This window comes from Bombyx mori, chromosome 15, assembly GCF_030269925.1.
Source record: "Bombyx mori chromosome 15, ASM3026992v2".
Lineage (NCBI taxonomy): Eukaryota > Metazoa > Arthropoda > Insecta > Lepidoptera > Bombycidae > Bombyx > Bombyx mori.
The window spans coordinates 5,592,327-5,605,375 of NC_085121.1; the positions used below are offsets into that span (position 1 = coordinate 5,592,327).

At 36.5% G+C, this 13,049-nt stretch overlaps 3 protein-coding genes across 15 annotated transcripts in view; 2 read left to right on the forward strand and 1 right to left on the reverse strand.

The window, feature by feature from the left end:
• The window catches only part of LOC101737360 (uncharacterized), a 25,869-nt gene extending 23,191 nt beyond the window's left edge, over positions 1 to 2,678 (forward strand). For all 13 annotated transcript variants that reach the window (XR_009974981.1, XR_009974977.1, XR_009974978.1 and 10 more), the window contains 2 exons: positions 2,030 to 2,148; positions 2,513 to 2,678. Coding sequence is in view for 8 of the 13 variants with exons in the window: in XM_062672458.1 (XP_062528442.1) it covers positions 2,030 to 2,148; positions 2,513 to 2,652 (259 nt within the window). In the remaining 5 variants the exon portion in view is untranslated. The remainder of the gene's footprint in view (positions 1 to 2,029; positions 2,149 to 2,512) is intronic.
• On the reverse strand, positions 2,667 to 7,196 carry LOC101736281 (mediator of RNA polymerase II transcription subunit 18). The gene is made up of 5 exons (XM_004928539.5): positions 6,785 to 7,196; positions 6,211 to 6,345; positions 5,721 to 5,925; positions 5,338 to 5,450; positions 2,667 to 3,174 (listed from the first exon to the last, which is right to left on the reverse strand). The coding sequence occupies exons 1-5, from the start codon at positions 6,875 to 6,877 to the stop codon at positions 3,049 to 3,051; spliced, it is 672 nt and encodes a 223-aa protein (XP_004928596.1). The 5' UTR covers positions 6,878 to 7,196; the 3' UTR covers positions 2,667 to 3,048.
• An 835-nt stretch (positions 7,197 to 8,031) lies between these two features.
• Positions 8,032 to 10,020, forward strand: LOC101737211 (exosome complex component RRP4). The gene is made up of 5 exons (XM_038016096.2): positions 8,032 to 8,292; positions 8,366 to 8,603; positions 8,685 to 8,819; positions 9,414 to 9,599; positions 9,804 to 10,020. Exons 1-5 carry the CDS (start codon positions 8,168 to 8,170, stop codon positions 10,017 to 10,019), a joined length of 900 nt encoding a protein of 299 aa, XP_037872024.1. The 5' UTR covers positions 8,032 to 8,167; the 3' UTR covers position 10,020.
• The last annotated feature ends 3,029 nt before the right edge of the window (positions 10,021 to 13,049 follow it).

Here is a 13,049-nt window from a genome sequence, read left to right on the forward strand (position 1 = left end):
CAAGGGCGAGGCCTTCGACAGGGTCTGGCATTGGGCACTCCGGACTTCTATAGAAGCTTCCAGCTTAGAGAATCCCCGAGCGACTCTGCAAGTGAATGGCTAGCTTTTTGGATGGATGGAGCATCACAGTTGTCGTCGACGGCTGCTGATACCATGACACTGGCGTTCCACAAGGTTCGGTGCTCTCCCCCACGCTTTTCATACTGCATATCAATGACATGCTATCTGTTGAGGACACGGGGTTACATTTGTTCAGGGTTACATTGCTATGCGGATGATAGCAGGGGGATGCGCGATATCTCGATCATCAGTCTCTTTCGAAGCGTAAGCTACAAGAGAGGCGATCAAAAGTTGTGTCTGAATTGGAGAACTAACTCTCTGGGACAGGTCTCCAAGTGAGGTGAACTGAATTCTGTTCAGTTCAACCCTTTGAAGACACTGGCTTGCGCGTTCATTGCGAAGATGAAACCTTTTGTCATAGCGCCGCAATTTCAAAGAGTATCACTGCAGCTTTCCGCGAGTATAGGGATTCTGGGGGTCGATATTTCGAGTCGTGTTCAGTATCGGTGTTTTGTACCGTATGTTCCATGGGGAATGCTCTGATCCTCTCATCGCCTTTTTATCACCACACCTCCCGCCACCGCTGCAGAGCTCATCCATATTATCTGTAGCCGCTACGTTCATCGACAGTGCGTTTCCTAATATATTTTTTGTCACGTACCATCCGGCTTTGTAATAAACTCCACTCCACGGTGTTTCCCGAGCGCTATGACATGTTCTTCTTTAAACGAGGCTTGCGGAGAGTACTTAATGGTAGATAGCGGCTTGGCTCTGCCCCTAGCATTGCTGACGTACATGAGCAACGATAACCACTTACCATCAGGTAGGCCGTATGCTAGTCTACCTACAAAGGTAATAAAAAAAATGATTTATGTACATGTTACTCCTTTCAGTCTTACACCAATGTCACCCGTTCCTTAAATAAATAATTTCTATTATTTCTACGAACTAAATACAAAAAACACGTAAAAACATTATACCATTGAGCATTGAGAAACCAAACTATAAGTCTCAAGTGTTTGAGTCATGACTACCTTCATGCTTTGAGCTGAAATTAGAAAATTGTTTCCAGTACATAGTATGGGTTTGAGTTATCAATGAATTCGTAACAAGAATGTATGAAGGGTAGAAGTAAGGAGAACCGTCTCTGTGTGTAAAAAGTTTCCGTTAAAATCTGCTAAATAAGGGTGGCGCTACAGTAGCAACCGGGTAAATTTAAAAAAAATGTGCTGAGAGTTATTAGAATAAGATAGAGAAATAAAAAGGACGAAAGCAATGTAAGCACTACAAAATAACAAAAAGTATTTTATTTAAAGCTGATAAGAAAATGCAAACGATGTCTCCACGTTTTACCACAGCAATAATTTTAGGTTATACTGACGAAATTAGTTTGGACTACGTAGACATGTGAGGTCTTGTATATTAGTGTCACTAACTACTCTAGTCATTAAATATATTAAATTTCCTAACTCAACATAGTTCAATCAGTTAACAACTGCTCAGTTCATATCATACCCTGTGCCTATGCTAGCGCCATTCTGGAGGATATTTGAACTGTTATTGAGTGCTGAAAGTGGGACACTTTTGCAAGCTTCTCCCATATGAGACGGTTCTCCTTACCTCTACTCTCCATAAAAAATGACATTGGACTCCTACATAGAGTAAATAAAAATATAGAATAAAGTATTTGATTCAATAAGGCCATTCATTAAGACATTTGAGGACAAACAAAGGTTACAGACATATTTGATTAAAATAGGAACTTAAATATTATTTTTTAAGTTTTAAACTTGATTTTCTGTCATCAGCTAGCCTATTCTTGTATATATATTTTTTAATTAAAGAGAAAAAAGGTCAACGACCATTGCATGTCTCATGTCTTCCTATTAAGTGATCATAACAAAGGAAAACTGTTTGAATTATCGATAAACTTTACACTTAAATCGCTTTCGTTGTGTCCTTGTTTCAGATGTGGTATTTGCCCTACGTACTTCCAAAAAATATGTGCATTTGACGCAAGCACCAATAATACATTTATATTCGACAATCACTGCGTTATGGATTTGTACAATTGTTTACAAGGAACAGGTATAGAAACACTTGAACATATTTTGCTCCTTGAAAATTTTTCCCTGTAAAATTTTACGAATATTCAAATTTTACTGCAGAAACATAACTGTCAAGTATACTGCACTGTGGAAATGTTTTTTCTAGCATCAGGCATAGTTTCGAAATTATTGAGATCGATTAATGTTCTATAGTTATGTTGTAGATCGCCTGTAGGTTCAAGTTACCCAACTGTCTACGATACTAAGCTTTGGTACCTAATTTATTATTTACTTACTGGTAAATTAACTTGTGAATACGGTATACAGGAAACATTGGTTGAAAAGGTTGACGTTACGTATAGCAGTGAAATGGCCTTATGCAATTACTTTTTTTTGCTTTCCAGAATTTGTTACTTTACATTATGATAAATGTCTTTATTTCGGCAACTTTGCGTACGTTCACGGCTACAAATATGAAGATTTAGACTACGGCGAAGACCATATCATTGTGAAAGACACGGTCAAGAATCCCGATTTCGTTTAATAATTAAACAAGAATTATCCTGTTTTGATCATGTTTTAATTCATTCTTGCATGTTGACCTATTAGTATTTATTGACAGATATAAAAATAGAAATTAAACATTTTAGACTATTGAGGAGTAAATGCTATTCTTAGAAATAGAAATTGAAAGTAATCGGTGCATATTATATTTTAGTTACGAGATTACGAATACAAAGTTTTGTAAAATGTAGCGTATATTAATTGAAAATGGATGCCGTAGTTTTCTCTTGGAATAATCTTAAATTTGTTTGAAATGAGTATTGTATTTATATACATTTATCAATCGAATATTGTCGTAGAAAATTTGTCTATTTTTCTTCATTTCACCAGACTGTTGCTCAAATTGTTAAAGTAAGTTCTGAGTTAGGAACATGGGCTATGAAACCGACATGTGCCCGAGTCTCTTGTAGTCGATTTTGTCGAGCTGCACTAGAGGCCTGAGTTGGTCGGCGAAGGCTCGCATATCCTCGCCGATAGCGTCCTGGCCTTGTGGTGCAAGAACCTGAATAAGAAAATGAAACTATCAGCAGTTCACTACACCCTTTTCCTTTATACTACTAAATAGGCTCAGCACAGTAAAACATTATATGTCAACTGTCTTTGGGAATAATAGTAGGTGTAATGTAATTCGTGATTGTGTGGCGGGTCATACAACGCAAGATAATTGACAGATGCCTGAATCTCGCTTACGACATTTTCAAGATAAAGCGCATATGTACAAGTTCCGAATAACAACATTCGGACCGTCGGTCTACCGAGCAAATATCACCCGCTCGGTGGAAGATCTTCCCTCCGTCGTTATAAGCTTCCCAAACTGGTGACCTCCGACGTGATGTGAACACGCAACCTTCTGATTCATCATCGGCGCATCAAGAACTTCGGCTACCACAATCCCCGCATTCTCGCAGATAAAAGCAAGTCATCGACAGTCGTCCCACAGCAAGCCAGCATCGCAGCCTCAACAGGACCATCGCAGCCGACTAACCGCGCTTCTTGGCCCTACGGCACGCACCTACACTGCCTCATCGCGCAGCATTCAAGCTCAGTCTCGACTCACCGCAGACTTCGAGCAGCACTGGCGACAATCACGCAGCATTCAAGCTCAGTTTCGACTCACCGCAAACTTCGAGCAGCACTGGCACTTGCAAGCTAATCTCAGCACGGACAACGATATCTAAAAATGACACGACCTCCAGTCTCGGAGGGGAGTGATGTGGCGGGTAGCCATCATACAACGCAAGATAATTGACAGATGCCTGAATCTCGCTTACGACATTTTCAAGATAAAGCGCATATGTACAAGTTCCGAATAACAACATTCGGACCGTCGGTCTACCGAGCAATATCATCCGCTCGGTGGAAGATCTTCCCTTTGTCGTTTAAGCATCCCCAAAATTGTTTAAGTAGCAGAGTTTATATAACATTTTGGGCGCACAATCCTTATAGGACTCAGGACTCACTATCAGCAAATAAAAGTTAGTCTATCATCTTATTCTTATATATTATAGGTACACAGAAAATGATACTAAAATAAGACTTGTAAAAGAATGTCCAATGGTGAGTTTAATGTATTAATTAGTCTTTTGTTCTAACAAACCTAAGGGAACCAAAGATATTAAAGAAGGGTAAAAGTCTTCAACAACTGAAATACACTACACATCACATAACATACATGAAATAAAATAAATCCACATTGCTCTACAAACATCAACTACATACATTAATTATATAAAATCTACTTAATACGTACAAATAAGAAGAAAAAAAAACAATTGAAGCTTATTATTGAGCCTTACTTATTCATGGAAACCTGTAGGTTAGGTTACTTATGTTTTTATAGCTTGAAAAAACCAAGCTGTTTACATCAAAACCAAGCCAGCAAATTAAAAATCTCTTCCTTATTTTTAGTTTATTTACAGTAGATTGGGGAGAATAGAGACTAGAGTTAGAATAGGGACAAATCTGGGATGTCACAATACTCTTGTTGGGTTGTTAGATATAACTTTGTTGCACTGAAGATGACTATTATTTAGTGTTTAAGAATATTATATAGTTTAATTCAGATATCAAAACTTTGTATCTCATTAAAGATATAAAAAATTAATTACCTAAAGTTAGGTACCTACCTAAGAACTAAATAGTGCCAGCCTTATCGAAAAACTCTGTTGTCCCCATACATAGCGTATTTTTTTTATTGCCCTTGTAGGCAGACGAGCATACGGCCCACCTGATGCTGAGTGGTTATCGTCGCCCATGGACTTCAGCAATGCCAGGGGCAGAGCCAAGCCGCTGCCTACCGTTGTATACTCTCCACAAGCCTCGTTTGAAGAAGGACAAGTCAATGAGAGAAATAGCCTCATTCAAAGAGAATCGGGTCAAGCAAGTTTTTTAAGGTTTTGTGTATATTTTGTGACTATATGAACTATATAAAATAATGAATCGTATTTAAAAATTTAAACCTTCGGAGCCATTTTAATCTCAATTTTATTGGTATTACCCTAAGAATAAAAGCATTGAAAATTTGTTTTGGAATTGGAAAGGGTCCCCATTTTCCCCAATCTACGGTACTTAAAGATCATATATAATCATCATACTCAAGCAAAACCAGAAAGCGGTATTGTTTGGGAAATTTGACAAATTATTTAATTGGGTGTCAAAAACTTACAGAAAGCTCCACAAGATAGCTCTGTGAGATAGGTTCAGGTGGCATTGAATTTTGAGAAATCTTAAACACTTTTGCTACAGTAATTTTCATACGACCTTTTCTAAACATGTAACCTGAAATTTAGAATTAGAAAAAGCTTAATGTTTTTTATAAAATTACCGTAATTGATTGATTTTAAATGAACCACTGAAAATTATATGCAATTTAATTAAATCCCAAATCTAGGTAATACTTTAAATTGAATTAGTATTTTTGACTATTGGTCTTCTTTGATTCGTCATTATTAACAATAGTGGTATAGTAATAGTGATGATTTAGAATATACTATCAAATACATGTACAATCATATTACTCATAATTGTCATTATAATAAATATTATTACCTTTTACACTGTATTCAAATTCAATTCGGCATCCTAGCTCATTTAAAAATTCAATGAGCATTCCACTGCAGGCTATATCAAGACTGGAACGGACAACTGTTGGCCTATTTTTGTCCCCCAAATCAGGCTGCCCAATGTATCGTAACTGAAATGGCATGTCTCGAGCATCTAATGCTTTACGAACACGCAACATGAGAGGGGGAGCCTGAAATTTAAATTTATTAAAGATGAACTATTAGAACATGAAAGAAAAATATATAGATTCAGGCATGTCTTTATGCTCACGAATTGTACAGTATTAATAGTGATTACCAAATCATTAGCACTTTTCTTGACCAAACAGGTGACAGCCCAGGCAAAATTTAATCAATTTATAATTTAATACAAGTTTTATTGTATTATAATTTTATAACCATTTTATATTCTAGTGTCCTAAAATAATAATAACATTAACAGAAATATTTTAAAAAGTTCTAAGTATTATTATTACCTGATGATGATTAGGATCCCGTAGACTGAAACACACTTCCTGGTCATCAAATGTTTCTGGCCCAGCATCAACATTGTCACAAAGACCACGTAATCGGTGAAGTAAAACTTCTACTGCCGAGTCCAACACTGAGCCCTTAATCAAATTTTAGTGGAATCAAAAATTAAATGTATAATATTCAACAATTAACAAACTTGACTGAATCTTGAGAAAAGTTGCTGCCTGTTGCCTAATTATCATAATTTCCAGCTATGAAATACTGTAAAATTGAAAATCATTAAATGAATTATTTTTATTTATTAAGAACAGCATTGTAGGCATTGTAACTAAGACCTTATCTCATGTTTTTTTGGGCTGCTATTATATGTAAGCTATGTATGTATGGGTTCTGATAATATTTTGAATGTAGTATGTAAACAGATCAAATGGGTCAAAAGAATTGGATACAATAGCTGCAACTATGGTAATTAGTTCTGTTAAGTATGCAATTTATGGAAACTGTAGAAGAATGTAGACTATATTGTAATTATTCTGAAATTTAAAATAGCTGAGCCACTTCAACATCCTGTAGTACCTGAAGTAAGTATTCCTGATTTGGTATAATGTTCGCTTTTAAAGCTTGCGATAAGCTATCTGTAGCTGTTATAGGTGCAGCGTTTGCCGACATTTTATGGAGCTGAAAATCTGAAAACCTACTTCAATAGCAGCTATTTAAAGATTTAAGTTTTGAAGAACTATGTGTGAGCCAAGAAATCATTACACTTATAAACGACTTTTCTGTCTCATAGAGGTGCATTCAGTCTAAATAGTCCATATAACCGAAACTATAAATATTGCGTAAAATAAAAAACTAGGCAATTTTAAAGGAGAAAATAAATTCTAATTTCTAATTAACATAATCTAAATACTCATATTGGAATTTAACAAGGTAGAGATATGTTTGCAATCGCTGTTAGCTTGACAGTTACTAACAATGTTGACATTTAGCCTCATTTAGGTGACATTTTGTAATTTCCTTTTTCAAATACAGGAGAGAGAGGCAATGGTATCGCATCATATTATCATATTGGTACGGCCGTATTTGTTTTTAAACATTTTTTGTCACCAATGATTCTACATGCGAGGAGTGAAATTGTGTGATTTGTTTTATTTTGTCTATTTAGTGTGTCTTCAGGTTTAAACCTGTAATAACGGTTGTTTATTAACTGTTCAATATCTATGAAAGTGCACCAATGTGGGAAAATGAAACCAAGCCGCTGGACGTAACTTCTCGGGATCGTCCAAAAAGGCCAAAATCTCAGTAAATAACCGTCATTTTAGTGAGATTGTATTTCATCCCTTATCATCTGTTCAGTTCTCGTTCAATCACATGAATGAACAATGAGTGTGAAGAGTTAATCATTAATTTCAAACTATAAAAGAATATTATTTATATTTTACAATAAAATTGTATTAAAGTGCTCCAATATATGTTACTAGTAGTATGTAACTACAATTACTTTTTTTTATTTTCATTACATACCTATAATTGTTATATTTTATACATCTATAATTTCAACTATATGATGTATTGGAAATAGGACAGTCTTACAAGCTTCCTCGCAATGTTTTTCTTAATGTTTAAAACACTCGGTATTCAGTGCAGGTAGATACTATAGGAACATAATATTTCGTCGAAAACTCATTGGTTGTACAAAGCACGCCTAAAATTCGAACCCCGTACCCGATATCGGCAATTCGGCACACTAACTATTCACTAGACAATCGAGGCAATTTCATTAATTCAGGAGTTTTTTCAATCGTTCACTTTGTCACAACACTATTTTTATTTCATCAAAACCTGACAACACAGTAAACGTCAGTTGACTTCGTCTAATAAAAAATCCGACTATAGGTCTATGAGTTCGTTGTACACAATTCACAATTAGCAAAGAGGGAGCTTAAAAAAACATTAGAAATGGTCAGTCATGTATCTATAAAACTCGCATCTGAAAGAGTAAATCATTCGGTTGCCTCAAATAATGACCCGCCGCGTTTTTACACTCCTGGCGAAGTCATAACTGGGATACAAGATTTTATGAGGTCGGTATTTTTTGCGAAAACAATATTGTTAAGAATTATTATTACTATAAATTTAATAATTTTGCACTTTAAGAGGCCACGGAACTTACGCAGAAGATGATTGCCTAAAAGCATCTGTTGCTGGGGTTATGCAAAAAGTAAATAAACTTATATGCATTCGCCCATTGAAGAGTCGTTACGTTGGAGAAATAGGCGATGTGGTAGTCGGAAGAGTATTGGAAGTTCAACAGAAAAGATGGAAAGTTGATACCAATTCACGACTTGATTCAATACTTCAACTTTCTTCAGTAAATCTACCTGGCGGAGAATTGGTAAATTAACGCACACTTCCATAATATAAAGCAATCTTCTTGTATCTAATGATAACTATTTATATATTTTTTTAAATCCAGAGAAGGCGTTCAGAAGAGGATGAGCAGATGATGAGAAAACATTTACAGGAAGGTGATTTGATAAGCGCTGAAGTACAGAATGTATTTTCTGATGGTTCGCTCTCATTGCATACAAGAAGTTTGAAATATGGCAAGGTAATCAGATTTTATGAAGCCAATAAAAAATGACTATTCTAAAGTTCAACAAGAATGTTATAAGGAAATTAAAAATATTCAAATATGTAGCAACATTAAATTTTGAAATCCTCCAAAGTGAAGATGATATTTATCCTTCTGAGTAGATTAAACATGCTTCATTAGCAAATTGATTACAAGTCTACACAAACACTTAAATCTGCTTTAATTCACTACCTATATGTTTAAATAAATAAAATCAAGGGGCGTAAGGCTATTTGTTTTAAGTGACACTTCGCTTACTACATGGCATCTATCTGTGTAATTAAAGGTAAATTTTATTTGGTATTAGTTTATACAATTAATTGTTTTTAATTGAACACCAATTAAGTATTCTCCATTGAAATAGCTGGAGAAGTTTTGTCATGTTTTTTTTTCAATTTTTAAATTACATGACTTTCCTCTAAACCAAATAGCCCTTCATACCTTAAAATAGAATCATTCATACAGTCCTCTAATAATAATTAATATCACAAAATGTTGAACTTTCTACTCCTTGCTAATACTAAAAAAAAATTAATTTAAGAGTTTGTTCGAAAACTTTATTTTTTGCAGCTTTCACAGGGAACTTTAATAAAAGTATTCCCGTCATTGATAAAGCGCAGAAAAAATCATTTTCACAACTTACCATGTGCAGTATCTGTCATAATAGGGAATAATGGATATATATGGATTAGTCCACACAAAAGTGATATTCTTATGGAAGGAAATAAGGATGCAATTGAAAATTATGAAATTCAGGTGGGTTAATGCTATCAGTGTGCAGTGTTCGGGAATAGGAGTTAAGAAAGATAAACGATAAACACAAGTTAAAGATTTATTATATCATTTTCACTAAACTTTGTGTTTTTCCATGTTTTAAGAAAATAGAACTCATGCATGTTCTCATGCCCTCATGAAATTGTTGCATATGCTAATATGATGCTGATATCATTTTTATTGCAGCCTGTTGGGAAATCAGAAAGAGAAACGATGGCGCGAGTGAAAAATTGTATTTTGGCACTTGTGGCATCTAAGATGATGTTAGATGATACTAGCATAATGTTTGCATTCGAAGAAAGTCTCAAATACGACAATGTAAAGGAACTCTTGGATCCTGAAGCTATGCTTGACGTAGCATTTTTAACTCAGCATAGAATAAATATTATTGCAGAAGAGTGACTTTATTGTGTTTTAATTATAGCTAGAAAATATTAATAATAAAGGAAATACAGCTTTTTCAATACCACAAAGTTTTCTGTAAATTGCAATTCACTATGGATAGGGCGAACTGATCGTTCTATGTAAATCTGTGTACAATTGCGCTTACGTTTTGTATGGATGGTTGAGTTTCGAAATCGTCGTGGCCTAAAGGATAAGACGTTCGGTGCATTCGTATCTAGCGATGCAACGATGTTGGAATCCCGCAGGCGGGTACCAATTTTTGTAATGAAATACGTACTTAACAAATATTCACGATTGACTTCCACGGTGAAGGAATAATATCATGTAATAAAAATGAAACCCGCAAAATTATAATTTGCGTAATTACTGGTGGTAAGACCTCTTGTGAGTCCGCATGGGTAGGTACCACCACCCTGCCTGTTTCTGCCGTGAAGCAGTAATGCGCTCCGGTTTGAAGGGTGGGGCAGTCGTAACCATACTGAGACCTTAGAACTTATATGTTAAGGTAGGTGGCGGCGTTTAAGTTGTAGATGTCTATGGGGTCCAGTAACCACTTAACACCAGGTGGGCTAAGAGCTCGTCTACCCATCTAAGCAATAAAAAAAAAGTTAAATTAATACAGTTCATATAGACATCAAATCAATCGCATCGAAGTTTATAAGGTCTAGTTTATGTAGGAATATGCCAGCATATATACCAGCTTTATGTACAAATGGTTTTAACTAAACTCGATTATACCTGTCTGTTATGCATGCACGCCTAAAACCATCATGCAACACCTAGCGTGTATGACCTCTATAATGGAGTTATGTTCGCGCGCAAACAACCAAGCGGCATAAAATATCAATTTTGATATTTGCTCGGTAGTATGTACATGCACCGATAACTGCACAGTTTAATCACATACACGCTAAGGCTTGCCTGTCGGTTATGCATGCACAGCTAAAGCCATCATGCAAAACCTAGCTGTAAACAGTATAGTTGTACCTACATGTACATTTGTTTATCATCAAGACATCATATTAGCGTCCTTTGTTTATAAACGGTCGCTATTCTATGTTGCGGATAAATTGTAATAATTTACTTCTTAAGCTTACGACTAACTGATGCTTCATACGAAAACTGATCTTCATGGAAAATTCAACCTTCCGAATAATCTAAGTGTTTTTGGAAAATGTCCGCTATATTTACTTATTATGAGTTGTGAAAGCAGTCTGCTCGAACGTCTCAATCCAAGCTTGGATTAACTTGAATACTAATTAAAGTAATGTAGAAGGCTAACTGTAGTTTTCCCTCATGACTAAAATTGCACGAAGCCTCATATACACTCGCGAGCAAAAGTTTGGAATCACTTACTTGGAATTGATTCCGCGCGATCTTGTGTACTAAATATCTTTTTGATAATCATAAAAATGAAATCATTTTAAAGGTTGAACTCTTAACTTTAAACTGATACCAAATTCATTCAAATCGAGCCAGTAGTTAAGGAGTTATTCCGGATTAAGTGAAGAAGGTAGGAAACAAAGGAAATATGGAAAAATAATGAATGCATAAAACAACAAAAATTAATAAATAAAAATTTTATTTAGCCTTAAAATTAAATGTCAGTACTTTGTGTTCCCTTCCCTTTCCCTAATAACTCCTCGAAGACGATTCTTCATAGACCTGATCAGCTTTTGAATTGATTCTTGTGGGATACCTTCCCACTTCTCAATCAACGCCGATTTCAGCTCATTCAGGCATGAAGGAGCAGAAGTTCTGGAACGAACCCTATTCTTCAGTTCATCCCACACGTGCTGAATAGGATTCAAGTCAGGGCTGAGCGCAGGCCAGTCCAATGTGGCGATATAGACTTCTTCGAAGTATTCAGTTGTTCCACGGGCAGTGTGACAACGAGCGTTATCGTGCTTAAGGAGGAAGCTATCACCGGCATATCCCGCATAGGGAACGACATGTTCCAGCAGAATATTGGAAATGTACCCGTCCGAAGTTGACCGCCTCCTCGTCCCCCGCCAGGCACGAAAACAAGCTCGGTTTTACCGTCGAAGGAAATGCCGGCCCACATCATACAAGAGCCGACCCCATAAGCCACTGTTTCAGCGAAACAGCACTGCGCAAATCGCTCCCCAGGCCGCCTGTAGACCCAACCTCTTCGGTCGCTACCATGTAAACACATCCTGCTCTCGTCGGAGAACAGGATTTGCCTCCATTGCTCAACCTCTCAATTAAGATTGGTACGAGCAAATTGAAGGCGTGCTTGTCGATGAGCTACCGTGAGTTTCGGGCCTGTGACAGGCCTTTTTGGAGTCAGATTCGCTTGCTTGAGTCGTCGACGAACTGTCTACTTGCTAGCTGCTACCCTACGAACATCTCGGAGCTCCTGTTGGACGTCGACACCAGGTTAATGCCGATTTCGGAGAGAGGTTAACACGATAAAACGGTCATGCCTCTCCGATGTGCCCCGGCGCCGTCCAGATCTTGGTCTCGGGATAAAGCTACCAGTCTCTTGAAAGCGCTTGCAAACTTTTGAAACACAGGAATGGCTTATTTGGAGCCGACGAGCGACAATCCGCTGGCTGAGCTCTTCTTGCAATAGGGCTACGATTTGTGCTACTTCTGTAGGTGTTGTCCCAATTGTCGTACAAGGTAAAGGGTCAAAAGTAGCCGAGATATGTACCAGTCAACGTGTGAAAGTCGACTGATAAAGAAAATCCGATAACAGGTGCTTTTATAGGGGTCAGTAGGCCGCAACTCGCGACGTATCAAGCAATTGAAACACGTCTTTTTCGTTATTCCTTCACATAATCCAAGATATCTTCTTAAATACTGGCTTGATTTTAATGAATTTGGTATCAGTTTAAAGTTAAGAGTTCAACCTTTAAAATGATCTCATTTTTATGATTATCAAAAAAATATTTAGTACACAAGATCGCGCGGAATCAATTTCAAGTAAGTGATTCCAAACTTTTGCTCGCGAGTGTAGTTGCCCACTTATTGTTGTTATTTGCAAGAAGGTTATGCCCACCT